The sequence below is a fragment of the Lipophrys pholis genome, assembly GCF_963383615.2.
Source record: "Lipophrys pholis genome assembly, chromosome: 7".
NCBI classification, from domain to species: domain Eukaryota; kingdom Metazoa; phylum Chordata; class Actinopteri; order Blenniiformes; family Blenniidae; genus Lipophrys; species Lipophrys pholis.
Genome location: NC_137638.1, coordinates 9,674,494 through 9,687,196, shown reverse-complemented (window position 1 = coordinate 9,687,196; position 12,703 = coordinate 9,674,494). Strand labels below are relative to the sequence as shown.

General features: G+C 39.9%; 1 protein-coding gene across 1 annotated transcript in view; it reads right to left on the bottom strand.

Annotated features, from left to right (window-relative positions):
- srrm4 (serine/arginine repetitive matrix 4) overlaps window positions 1–12,703 on the bottom strand; it is a gene marked incomplete at its 3' end in the record, with an annotated part of 72,531 nt that overhangs the window by 23,351 nt on the left and 36,477 nt on the right. Inside the window, exon 2 of the mRNA XM_080466533.1 lies at window positions 1,099–1,227. Coding sequence (XP_080322659.1) covers window positions 1,099–1,227 — 129 coding nt within the window. The remainder of the gene's footprint in view (window positions 1–1,098; window positions 1,228–12,703) is intronic.

Below are 12,703 nucleotides of genomic sequence, written 5' to 3'. Positions count from 1 at the left end.
TGAAATCTCCCAATATTATATACCCAATATATATGCAGGAACATTGCACAGTGTTCCAAGCGAGCATGAACAGTGTGTTTCCTTGTTTACACAGAGAAAGAGTCACAGTATTTGTGAAAAGTTCCACCTTGGAGCTGTTATCAGAAAGATGCATTGTCAGTGGCTTGACACTGAAAATGTGACTCAAGTTGAGAGACATGATATGTTTAGAATCAAATGATTAATTCAAGAGATTCCATCCAAAGTATTTTGAAAGGACATTTTCTTCTCTATCTTGAGTCATTTTGTGCAATTGGCTAATGTTTGGAGCTGCCAGAGAGAAAAGTCTTTTATTAATCGACACAGAAAAAGCCTGGTAACAAAGGGAACAAAGAGTTGAAATGTTTCTCTCTAAGCATTATTTTTTTTTTCTTCTGTCAGATGTGTTTGTTCTCATGCTTGCACACCAGGAAAATCCTTTTCAGAAGCCTGCATACATTCGCAAACAAAGACGAGTAGCCGCTGGGTGTGGACTTCACCTAAAGAGAACAGATTCATGTTTGTGATCGTCTTACACTTCAGATACGGCTCCGGTGGTGTTTTACATATTGCTGTCGTCTCCATGCTGTGAAACAGCAGAAGCTTTGAAGATGTCAGCTTAATGAAGAGGTTTCTTGGAGTATAAAAAGGGGAAAAAGTCTGCCCGAATAAAAAGCCTAAAATGCCTGTGAAGGAGACTTTTGGTTCAAGGGGCTGGTGAAGGAAGATCTGAAAGTGTGAGGTGCTTTTGTGTTTCTCCATGGAGCTGACCTGATAAGACTGTTTACACTCTCTGCACCAGAATACGGAGATTAGCTTAGTTTTTACCCTCAATGAGAGTCGGGCCCTGAAGGCGCCGGCTGGTGCGCTGTTAAAGCAGCTTTATCATCAGCACTGTGATCTACAAAAGACAAACTTTACATTCATCATGACAGATGTTTTCCTCTCATCAACAATTCAAACCGCTGTCATTTCTCAACTTGCACTTTTCAGAGTACGTCTCCTCGAGCTCTGAAACCACCCCCAAAAGATTTGGAGCGTTGCTGCTCAGCTTTTCCGGGCGCACCAAGACCGACTCACCTCCTGGCCCTCCGATGGCTGTGGTGTCTGCGTGCTTTGGTGCAGCCATTCCTGTCCGCTGCGTCCACCCTGGTGTCTGCGGCTTTCCTCTCATCAGTCTGGAGCGGCTGACAGGTTGTTGCTTCCGGGCTGTGAAGGGGGACAGAGAAATGCAAAAAGGAGATTTAATGTCTGAGGCTTTTTTGTTTTTTTTCCCCCCGCCGTCGTACGACTGTCGTACGATAGAGAAGTGAGGAGGACTTAACATGCTCGGTTAGCCTTGTTCCCTCTGGTCTGCTGGGTATGTGTTTTATTCCCCTCCATTTCTTCCTGCCAGGCAAATCTCCAAGAAAGCCATTTACCATTCAAATCGACATGTCAATAGAAATGTGATTATATACATGCTTCAGCTGCCCTGACATTTTGGAAAATGTGTTTTCTACCACACAGATGAAGACATTTTTCTTTACCACATTAAGGGATAGATTTGTATTTGTCAGTATCCTATATCATGTATCTCATTGATATTGTTATCGTAGGTTTGTGCGAACTTTTCACGCGCAGTAACATTTGCATGGCATTCATCCCTGCACATTTCTGTGGAGCTTTGTCATTTAATGAATGTACTTTTGAGATGTGAGTGAAATTAAATATCAGCCTCCCGGTGCGAATGCCCAAAAGGGCTAAAAGGCTGCTCATATTGGCTGCCTATCAGTGTGATCGCTCTGTGCGGTCAGAAGCTAATTGCAGAGTTTAAATTACCCCGTGGACCATTACAAGGATGATAGAAAATCTCTTCGTTTTGAAATCCGGTCATAATTATTGAAAGAGGAGGGAAAGTAGCAGGAGCAGCTAGTTGACCTGCATGAGGAGTCTTAATGTAGGGTTGCGTACTTCCTAAATTGGTAATGAGGAACAAACTGGAGGAGTCTTGCGCTGAGGAACTCCACCTAATGAGAACCTCTTTGACTCTTGAATCATTTTCTGAGTATTTGGCTGTGACAGAGGATGTGGAATACATTTTTGCATCAAACTCCCCAACGTGATGAATTTCTGAGCGTGACAGCATCCATTTGCTTGATTTTATGATTTAAGTGTTGATGACTTCATCATGAACTGTTTCAGTTCTGTCGTATTCTGGAGTGGAAATTACAGACAGACGGGGATGTAAACACCGTTCACAGTAATACTGGGAGGTCAAAAAGAAGAGTCAAAACGGGCCCGCAAGAGGCTCCAACGCAAACCACCAAACAAATGGCAAGAAATTCAAAGAAAACATTGATTTTTAACAAATTTCTGAAGAGCAGCAGACCTTATGCCACACTGAGACCCGAGTTGAGATGTCAGTGATGTTGACATTAAAGACAGCAAGCCATCAAAAGCCATGCTGTTCGGGTGAGTTTGTAAAAACATGCATAATGCAACAGCTATCGGAGAAGTCTTTTTTTTTTTCAATTCATTGTATTTCGTAGCAAAGGTTTCATTAAAATTGACTTTAAATTGAGATTGTAGTAATAGTCGGTCGAAATTGTCTGTTTTTTGTAAAAATAATATGGGCATTGTTTTTAATCACAAATACACTGAGCCACAAGAGAGAAAACACTAAACTGTTCTTTTAGAGTCAAGAATATATTTAAATTAGCTGTTAATTTTTCTCCTAAATTCGAACGAGACACAGAGACATTATTTCATGCGTCATGGGAAGAGGCAACATGAACAAAGAAAATTAAGTATTTTCAGCACTGCAGTTATTTTGTCACTGAGGAAATTCTGTATCCGAGCCAAATGCAAATGTGAGATGTTTAAAGTTTGAAATGCTTAGGTTTTTTTCTTTTTTACTTTTTCTATTCCCTTCACATAGTATGTCTCTCTCTTTAAAAGCAACCTGTGGTTTTGTTTTGTAAGACCTACGGAACGAAAACATACACGTTACCCGAGAAATCGGTTCAACACGTGAGGGAAAATGTGATATTTTGAGAATTTAATCTTTTCAGAGTGAATTAATAGTAAGTCAGGTGTCGTCGAAGTTGAACTTTTCCCACCAGAGCATCTGGAGACCATCCACTGTCAAACAGGGCGACGGCGCGAATGACTAAATAACTAAGTGATTTGATGCGAGCACACATCCTGCTTATTATTCCTTGTTTTAGTCATGGGAGATTTCAGCGTAATTACACATTCCCTTCTTCATCTGGTGGCTCCCGTCTGATTGTAATGAGAAGATAATCAGAGCCAGAGATTAGGCCGTCAACGCTGCATCCCCCTCCTTCTGCCCCCGGCGACCAAACAGGCAGGAGCCGTCGCTTCCGATCTCGCTCACCTTCGTTTACCAAGGCTTCACTGCGTAAGAGGCGAGTGCCGCTGACAGGGAACTAATAATGTAAAACGGCAGACTGGGTGCTCCAACATGACCAAGTGCGTGAAAGGTTACAGGAGAGACAAAGACACCCACCACAAGAATTAGTCTCATCAAGGACGCTGATGTGGAAGAAGTCTTCAACTACAAGTGATTCAGAACATTTTCTCATTGTACTGATGGAGAACCAAATAGATGTCCCCATCAGAGGACAAACTGAGAAATATGCTCCCACCTAATCGACATTGCATTATATATTGTGGCTACTCTTGGAGGTATAGGAGTCAATCAAGGAAAAAATAAATCAATTAGAATAATGATACGTGATTATTTCCAACAAAACGAGTGAGCATAACTTTTTTAAAGCCTCATGACAGTGAAGATGTGCTATTTTCCCAGCTGCTATTTCCAAGTTATATGACTGGATGTTAGAAATAAGAAAAAGAATAAAAGCCATCACTGTGATTGTCTCCTTAATGGAATTGTAATACCTCCGTACTCTGCTAGAGGCTGAGCTGATTTGTGTTTTGTTTTTTGAATGTCTTAAAAACAGATGCAATCATAAACAATGCAAGCATTTTCAGAGGTAGTAAATCACATTGTACATTAATCTATCAGCGTAGACTCCTCACAGTATTTTGTGCGATCTTGGAGGCATGTCTGGTTTTCCATATTCATGAAGGCAGACATGCTGAATTGATAGTATGTGTTATTTTGTGCAACTGTCAGAAGTGTGACGCCGTCAGTTCATCAGCTTAAACATATGTGCGCGCAATATCACATTAGCACCTGTTATACATGACGAGGCTCACAGTGGAGTGCTGCATGCAGGATACTACAGGACGCTTTTAGCAGCTTATGGTCTGTGACACACTCTTACAAAAGGATCATCACTGCAGGTGCAAATTTTGTCACATTCCACACTACAACAGCATGACTTCATAGTGGATTTTTAACTTGAAGATTTTTTCCTATGACCAGGAAGCACTCTGTGCAATTTGCAGCAATGCTAGACAATGCTATTTTTACCACCATATGCAGCTCGCTACTCAGCAGACAAAAGAGAAGAAGTTGGACGGTGCATCAAGTCGTGCAATGAAGATCAAGCCAGAGAGTTCCCATGAGGTCATTTTCAACATTACAACATCTTGTGTTGACAGTTAACTTTACTTCAGTTCCTTGATTTATAAAAAACCACATAACTTGTGGCAGCAGACCAGAAATCTGTGGCATAAAAGCACAAATATGCGACAATCCGATCAAGATCAAGATTAAAGAAGTCTCATTGAAATGATTTGATGCTAATAAACTATGTGACTCCAAACTGCTGCACCAATGAAATCAGATTCAAGCAACAATTCTGATACTTTCAGAATAAAAAGAAACTTTTTAACCGTTCAAATTGTATTTCAGAAGAGAAGTGGACTGAGAAAGTGGGAGTTTGTCACTTTTGCAACATGCTTGTGTAAACTGGGATTTTGAAACCTTTCTTCCGTGATCTGAAAACTTTTTCAGTGAACTGTCATGTGATGTGGAAGCCTTCACCGCTATGAAGCCTGGACAATGAATCTATGTAAATATAAGTGAAAGTCTTTGGCTGCTTGACGTGTTTAGCGAGACAAAATGTCATGAATGACGTTCCAGCTGGTGGCTTATTTCTGGCAAAGACTTGAACAAGAAACACATTTCACTGGAGACAGAAAAATGAGCAGCTGATCCATTTGTGCCGACAGCTCCTGGTTGTTAAGAAAAGTCACAGAGAAAAAGTGTCCTGAATCTCTCCTCTCTCACCGCCTCCTCTGGCTGCCTCTTTGTTATTCGCCGTCACTCCTTCGAGCAGCAGCTGATGACTTTAAAAGAAAAATCGATTTCGCCGTCACAAATGTGCTTTCCCTTTATCCGAACCTGCGATTCACGGCCCCTAAAACCTTCCTGAGCTATAAGCACCTGGGTTTACTGTGGGAAGGTTTTGTCTCTGTCAAACAACACCCTCTCACTTTGCCATGTGCACGACCACGTCCGCTCACTACGGCGTTTCTCAAGCATGGCCAATCCCTTTGTAGCTGCTGCTCATGAGGCGTGTGGCAGTTGAAGGTATTTGAAGGGACAATTCAAAGTGCCAAACTGGCAAAAAGAAAAAAAGAAGCTTTAGATGAATGCAAATACTGAGCGGATTAAGTGAGGGCGCTTGATGACGGAGAATTATGTGGACACTAATCCCCCAAAATCCTGACAGGATTTGTTTACCGTAAAACAGGTAAAATGGAGACATAGGCAGGAGATCTGCTCTATTGAATCCCCCCCACTGAATTGTGGCATGACAGGAATGCAGGCACAGATACTCTCCAACTTCTTGACTCTTTGACCTCCTTCCCTCTTTCCTTCCTTCCTTCCTTCCTTTCTTCCATCACGTGTGTCAACCCAAACGTGCAGACTTTGGCGGCGGCTCTCTCGACGATGACTAATTCTGTCCCGGGAGTGTGAGAGGAGTGGCCATGCTGTGACCAGTTCTTGTTCCAGTGCCTATCACAGAGGGAGCGCCTATCTCCTCGCAACATGGGGCTATTCCACTTCACTGTGCAGCGCGAATGCCGATACCGACAGATGGTGCGCAGAAACACGCTGCTAACAGGAAGGCTATTTTCACCTTAGAGGTGAGCGCGCTGTGTGTGTGCTCACGCTTTCTGCATCAGGTTCTGTTTGTGTGCGAATGATTTCTTCCAGAAAGTGAAATTGTCTTCTAATGCAAACAAAGGAAAGGCTCCAACAGTCCACTGTGATATTCTCTTTGGGGGGCCTGTCTTACATACACCAAGAACTCAGATTTCAAACTATTTACACAATCCATCTAACACACTGGGAACTTAAAAGAAGCAAATATAACTCTTGCAACCATTTTTAATTTATTTTGCCAAAATGATGCCAGAAAAGTATGCAGAAATTTGTCGATAGGTACAAAAGAGTAAAGATTAAGACATAGTACATAGATGCAAAAGTAAAGAAAATGATACATTTCATCTAAAGTCACTCTGTACAATTAAAATATATCATCTGACTGGACTCACCTGTACAAGCTTATGGCTTGTAACAATTGTCCATGTTGGGCAGCAATTCTGTCTCCTTGACATTATCTAAGCAAGAATACGCTCCCGTCTGCCTTCTTTGTGGCCAGCGACATTGTTTTCAAAAATGCTGTCGCAAGAAAAAAAAGAGTTAACCACATTGAATCCAATATTCTCTGCAACTGCTTTATTATCAAAAATAACACACTTGAAAGGGAAAGCTATGTTCATGCATTTTAATTCAATAGGTCTAATCTGCTGTCATTCATCTTGCTTGTTAGTAGCTTCAATTCCCAAACACTGCTGAAAAATATCTGTCAATTCAGTCTTTTGCTTTTACAGAATGAAATGTTAGTGGCCCCAACCATAGTTCAAGGTGCACTTCACTGATTAGGCAGTGAAAATTACAAGGAGTTTACGAAGACGAGAGCACAAACTCAACAATGATGTTTCTCAATGCATGGATTGGATGAAGAACTCCTGTAGTTCACTTTTACAGAATCAAGAGGAAGATCCAATCAGCACTGGGTGAGTGTGATCATTCATGTTCCTCAGCCACGATGTCACTAATCTGACTTGTGGAAAACGCTGCATCAACATAAACATTTTCTTAGAACTATTGGTTACAGGTTGTTCTCGGTTAGTTGGCTTAGAAACTGATTTCATAATCTGAGGTGAAGATTTTGAGGCAAGAAACGTCTCTGCATACTTATCATGCCCGTGAGCCTCCATTACTGACCAGTATTGACAGGATCTCCTTCAGAAACGCTCTTGTTCACTTCAGTAAGACAATTCTGAATCTCACAATGACAGCACAATGACAAACATTTCTATTCAAAATGTCTGGGTTTGAACTGACCTGCCTGTATCATAACCCAATAGAACTACTCCATGTATATTAAATGAGACCAGACATATACTATATTCTTATATAAGTGGAAAAAGGGAAAACATTAAACTTTTACATATTTATGAATTTCTTTCACTTTAAAAAATCCCAGAAATTGTCTCATAACTCTTCAAAGCACTTTTTTTTTTTAAATTCTAATACTGTATTAGAAATAAAAAAAATACACCAACTTCTCTCAAATAGAGGTTGTTTTAAAGTGGTTTTGCAGGGCGCTGTGTAATTAAGAATTCAGCATGTAGGGCATCCCAGCACTGGGTAGGTGTCATATTGAGGAGATTGGGGTCATGCTGAGTTTTTACTCCACTGAAAACTTCATCATATTGGATAACTGCGATGATATGCAATCCATGTGTAGCTGAAAGCTTATTGCACTGTGCTGCAGAGCGCCATTGACAACTCTGATACTTAAAAAGAAATAAAATAAAAATAAGTGAGTCATACTGTTGTCCTGGGTAACATCCTTTATTAAACTGAACGCGAGCTGTGTAGTTTATTTTGAGCCGGTCCCAAATTTACCTCCCTGGTGCCGTAAATATTCACTGGAGCGTCAAATTTGCAGCTGACTATAGTTCAAGACAAACACACATATTTATTACAGAAAGAAAACTGTCTGCTAAGAACTCCTGGCTCCAATTATGACGATAACAATGATATAAATAGAAGAATGGAAGATGCAGTTGAGTGAATAAGCTTGAAAGTATTAAGAGATCAACTAATACATCGCTCACTGGTTCAGAAGAATTAAAATATCGTCTTCCTAAATGATTTTTCTTGAGTTTGTTTCGAGAATAATTCACATTTAATCAAATGATGAATCAAAAACAACAATTTACAGCAAGCAGTCAGATATTACAATATTTTGTCATTAGTGAGATTTCATAGTTTTTATATCACATGTATCAATAGCTGATCAAAACAATACCAATTGCATACCGATGAAATCAGTGAACAATATATTTTTCTTATTGTTTCTGTAAATTATGTTTACGCTCCACATTCTTTATGATTACTAATGGATATAACTGAAAGATACAATGACTTGGATGTTACTGATACTTAACCATATGATTGGCTCTATTTCAGTTTATCTTCTTCATTCAAACTTGGTTTGATAAGTAAAGACACATTGGGATTAAAGACGAGTTACAGCAGAAGTTTTATATAAAACAATTTGCAACAATTAGTGAGGATACAAGGCAGGCTTATTTCATTCCTTCAAATCTTTTACTGGGGATTTATTGCACTAAATACTGCCCCATAGAGTCTTCCACTGGCATTTTGTTCAAACCCGACCAATACAACCAGCTACCTAACAACTACCTCCATAGGTCGTGGAGAGTGAGGCTGGGTGTTGCCATAGTTACAGATATAGGATCGCAATTTACATTGGTTTTTTTTTCCAATGATCTATCTATCTTTGTATTTTGTTTTTATTTGGACAAAATTAGACATGCAGTCTACAAAACAACACTTTATTTCCTCTCCGTTCTGTTACCTGGATAATCAGTGGAGGAAAGTATCACCACAAGTATCTGCGAGCTGCAGCTTTAAATAAGTTTGATGTGAAATTTCTTTATTCAGACAACTGATGCATTTGGGAAGAGCCATATAAACTTCTCCTGCATTGTTTTCTAACCTTTTTTTCTCCCTTTGCAACCATCTGCCGGCCTATCGAGGTTCCAGCCCTGTGTGGCAATACTCATAAAGCATCATCGAGTGCCAGAGTCACTGGCATATCATTGCAGTTTGTGTACAGTTTCATTGTCCACACCCCATTTGCGATGTAAAATTGAGATAAACTGCTTCAATATCTGCCAGGAGCTGTGCAGCAATCTGCCAGCTGCTTTGCACAAACACCGGCTCGCTGTCGGAGGTGCCCAAGCTCACATCGGCTGACACTGTACAGGTGCACCAGAAGCATTAAACAAGCCTGCACATTGACACTGCAAAGCCCCAGTGTTTGTATTTCAAATGTGTCAGAAATCACACCAGCGATACATGCAAATTTGTATTTGCAGCTGCCCAAATTACATCCAGCAAGATGTTTTCTTGTTTGTATCTGCATGCACAAAGCTCTTTCAAATCAGTTTCGTCTGAAGCGAGTCCGCAGTGTACAAAGCAGGACGAGTCCGAAGCAACTGCAGGGATGCAACAAAACATGCACCACTTAAATGCAACCTCTTCCTTGTAACCATTGTGCGTTTGGGTGGCCAACTGTGACAGAATGAGATCCTCCAAAAAGAGATTAGAGAGGCACTTCAGGGGGAGTTGTGCAGTTTCCATTATGCAAAAGCAAAAACAAGACAAACGCGCTCCGGCTCAGCTGTGGGACTCCACCGATGCTTGCTTCTAGGGTCCATTTACTTCAATCAATCTTTTACTGTAAACATTTGTAGATATTCTGTACAGGTGGATAATCTACAGGCTCTTCCTTTAGACTTAGTGAAATGCCATTCTCATTCAGAGGTCTCAGTAACCAGCAGAGTGCCACAGCTTAAAAAGAACAGTTCAACTTTTTTGTCTGCTTTCACACACTCTATTGCCAAGAACTTGTCAATCTGGTTTCCAGTTGTAACTTCATACTGTATAAGCAGTTGTTCTATAACTTGTAGAGCATACGGTCCACAGTGTGGTGAATGTATATTTAACATGAACCCTCTGACCCTGGAAATTAAAATGCGACAGACTGGTTAGCATATTAAATGATCCACCATGTCTGATCAATTATTTCAATGAGAAGAACAGGATTTAGAAGACCACGTTGACCTTGAACTTGGACTTTTGGACTGAGCTGAACATGTGTACAGAAAGTAAAGATTGCAAGGAGGAATTGCAGATTATATGTCAACCTTTATCGAGTGAATAAACATAATGACTTTGACTTCTGGCACCCAAAATCCAATCAAGACACCTTTGAGTTGCAGTAAATTATTCCCTGTATTATTCCAGGGATTTAACATTTAGAAGAGTAGGATGGAAGGACATTTAGAAAAAACAAAACAAAACAATGAATGAAAATAAAGTACTTTATGCTATCAAACTCATTTTTATGTAGGTGGAGTGTAATCAGTTCTTTTGATGGCTTAGAGTATCTTGTGACCTTCAAGATCAATCATCCTAAAGCTTAAACCGAGACTAACAGCATCAAGAAATGCATTGATTCTTATGATCATTATCAGAATTGATTCAGAAGGTAAGATTATGTCTTTTTGATGGTGTTGAAGACACTTATCCTTCATTGGTTTGAAACCTACCAACACAGGATCCACCATTAACGAAAATCCATATTGGCCGACCTTCTGTCATTTGGGTTTCCATGCCAGCGTCACAAGAGCTCCATCATGCTGGGTCGAGACAAGTCACTTCACTCTTATTAAAGCAAGTGAATAACAAACAATCAGGGGGATGAGTACGGAAAGATCAATAGTAAAGACACAACAGGAAAAACAACATCTGGGTGGTATGTGACTGTGAGGAGAATGGTGAATTTCAAGCTACAGGTTGTTTTTAAAAAACAAATACAATATTTTTAAGGCATACTTTATTTATTTTAAACTCGATACAGTCTTTTCTGTTGAAAAACAAAAACTCTACTTAGGTTACATTGATGCAAGTAGTCAGCTCTTGACATCATGGACAAATCCTTAATGAAAACTATACTCGGGTGCGTAAAGTGTATTGGAACAAAAACAATTTAAATAAACATTCCTCACAGTGCCATACTAAGCACGGTGGAGTGGTTCTCCGTTTAACAACCTAAAATATTCTGATTATTCAAAGTGGAGAGGAGCCACATTGTGCAAAGTAGCACTCAATAAGTTTTGCTCTTACTTTCCAGATTGTAAGCATTTCAGGCATCAATAAGTTAGTCTGAAGAAGGACTTGTTTGACCTTCATCGTCACAAGAAATAGAGGAAATGTGGGAGAAATGACAACAGAAGGGCAGAACTGCGAGATTTGTATTTCCCCCCCCCCCTTTTCTACTGATGAATTAGTTCCCCAGCCACTCGAGTGAGGTTCATGGAGGCTAATAAACTTTTCATTATCCCTGTCACAGCTACCAGGAACAATTGATTATCGTTATTATAGGACTGATGATAGTTGAGATAATTACCTTGGAAAGAGATGATCTACTACCACAATTAAAATCCCAACAGGGTGGTCTCTAGTCACTTTGCTTTAATTTACGCTCAGAGTGTTTATCTGCGCTTCAGACTTGAGTCAAGAGCAACTTTATCACCACCCAAAGGACACGAGTGAGAAATTACACCCACGGAAAGTGAATGAAACGCATCCCTTACATGGCAAAGTCTTGGGGTACGTGAAACCTGTTCAAACTTTTCAATGCAAAGTGAAAGTGACTACTTCTAGGTCAAGTGTTATTGATTAAATGTTAAGAGATTAAGAGATAGCAAAGCAAATACACAAACACACTCACAACTGAGTATTCCCAATCAATTGGGCACCCGATCAAAAGATCCAACCACTTAATTATTCAAAAGGACTTTGGAACTTTGCTACAATGTCAATAGACATCTGTAAAAAGAAAAATCTCATGAATCATATGGAAATTTATGAGATATTTGTGTAAATGAAGCTTATAAGCTTCTGACTGAGAATGTTTGTTTAGTTAAGTAGAGGAATCTTAGAAGCACTCATTTTGCTGTGCCGTGTTACACTGCTGGCTCATTTCATATGGCGAAGAAACTCCTCATGCCCAACTAGTGTGCAGAACGGTGATAGATGTTTGGGGACATTCCTCATGCCAGAATAAATTGCAGTGACAGATGCAAATCCTTTTGGGTGGCTGAGATCAGCCCAAAACTTATAATGTGCGACACAAAGGCAGAATGATAGAAGTGAACATCTCAGATTTAATGGCTGTTGTGCCTCGGCGAGGAGGTATCAGTGGCTCCAGGCGCTTTTCCATCGCCATCACTTCGCTCCAAATCTACCATCTAAACTTCAGTAGAAAACTTTGACAGCGCATTAGGCAGTAATTATATAACACAAGTGGAAGTTCTCAGTTTTTCTTCTTAGTTTCAGGGTTTATAATTTAACTAGAAAGGAAATATGTTGTATGCATTGGTGGTTGTCTTTCTTTGTTTTTACTGTTTGAATGATACAGCCAAAGCTGAATATATATATATGGATCCTAACATCACCTGGAATAATCTGTAGTACCATCTACATTGAAACTAGTATTTGAAAACAGATAAATCAATAAAATCTCTGAGAAGTTTAGAGTCGAAAGAAGTTCCCAAAATTCAATATATGGGAAATATTTCATGCAGTTAT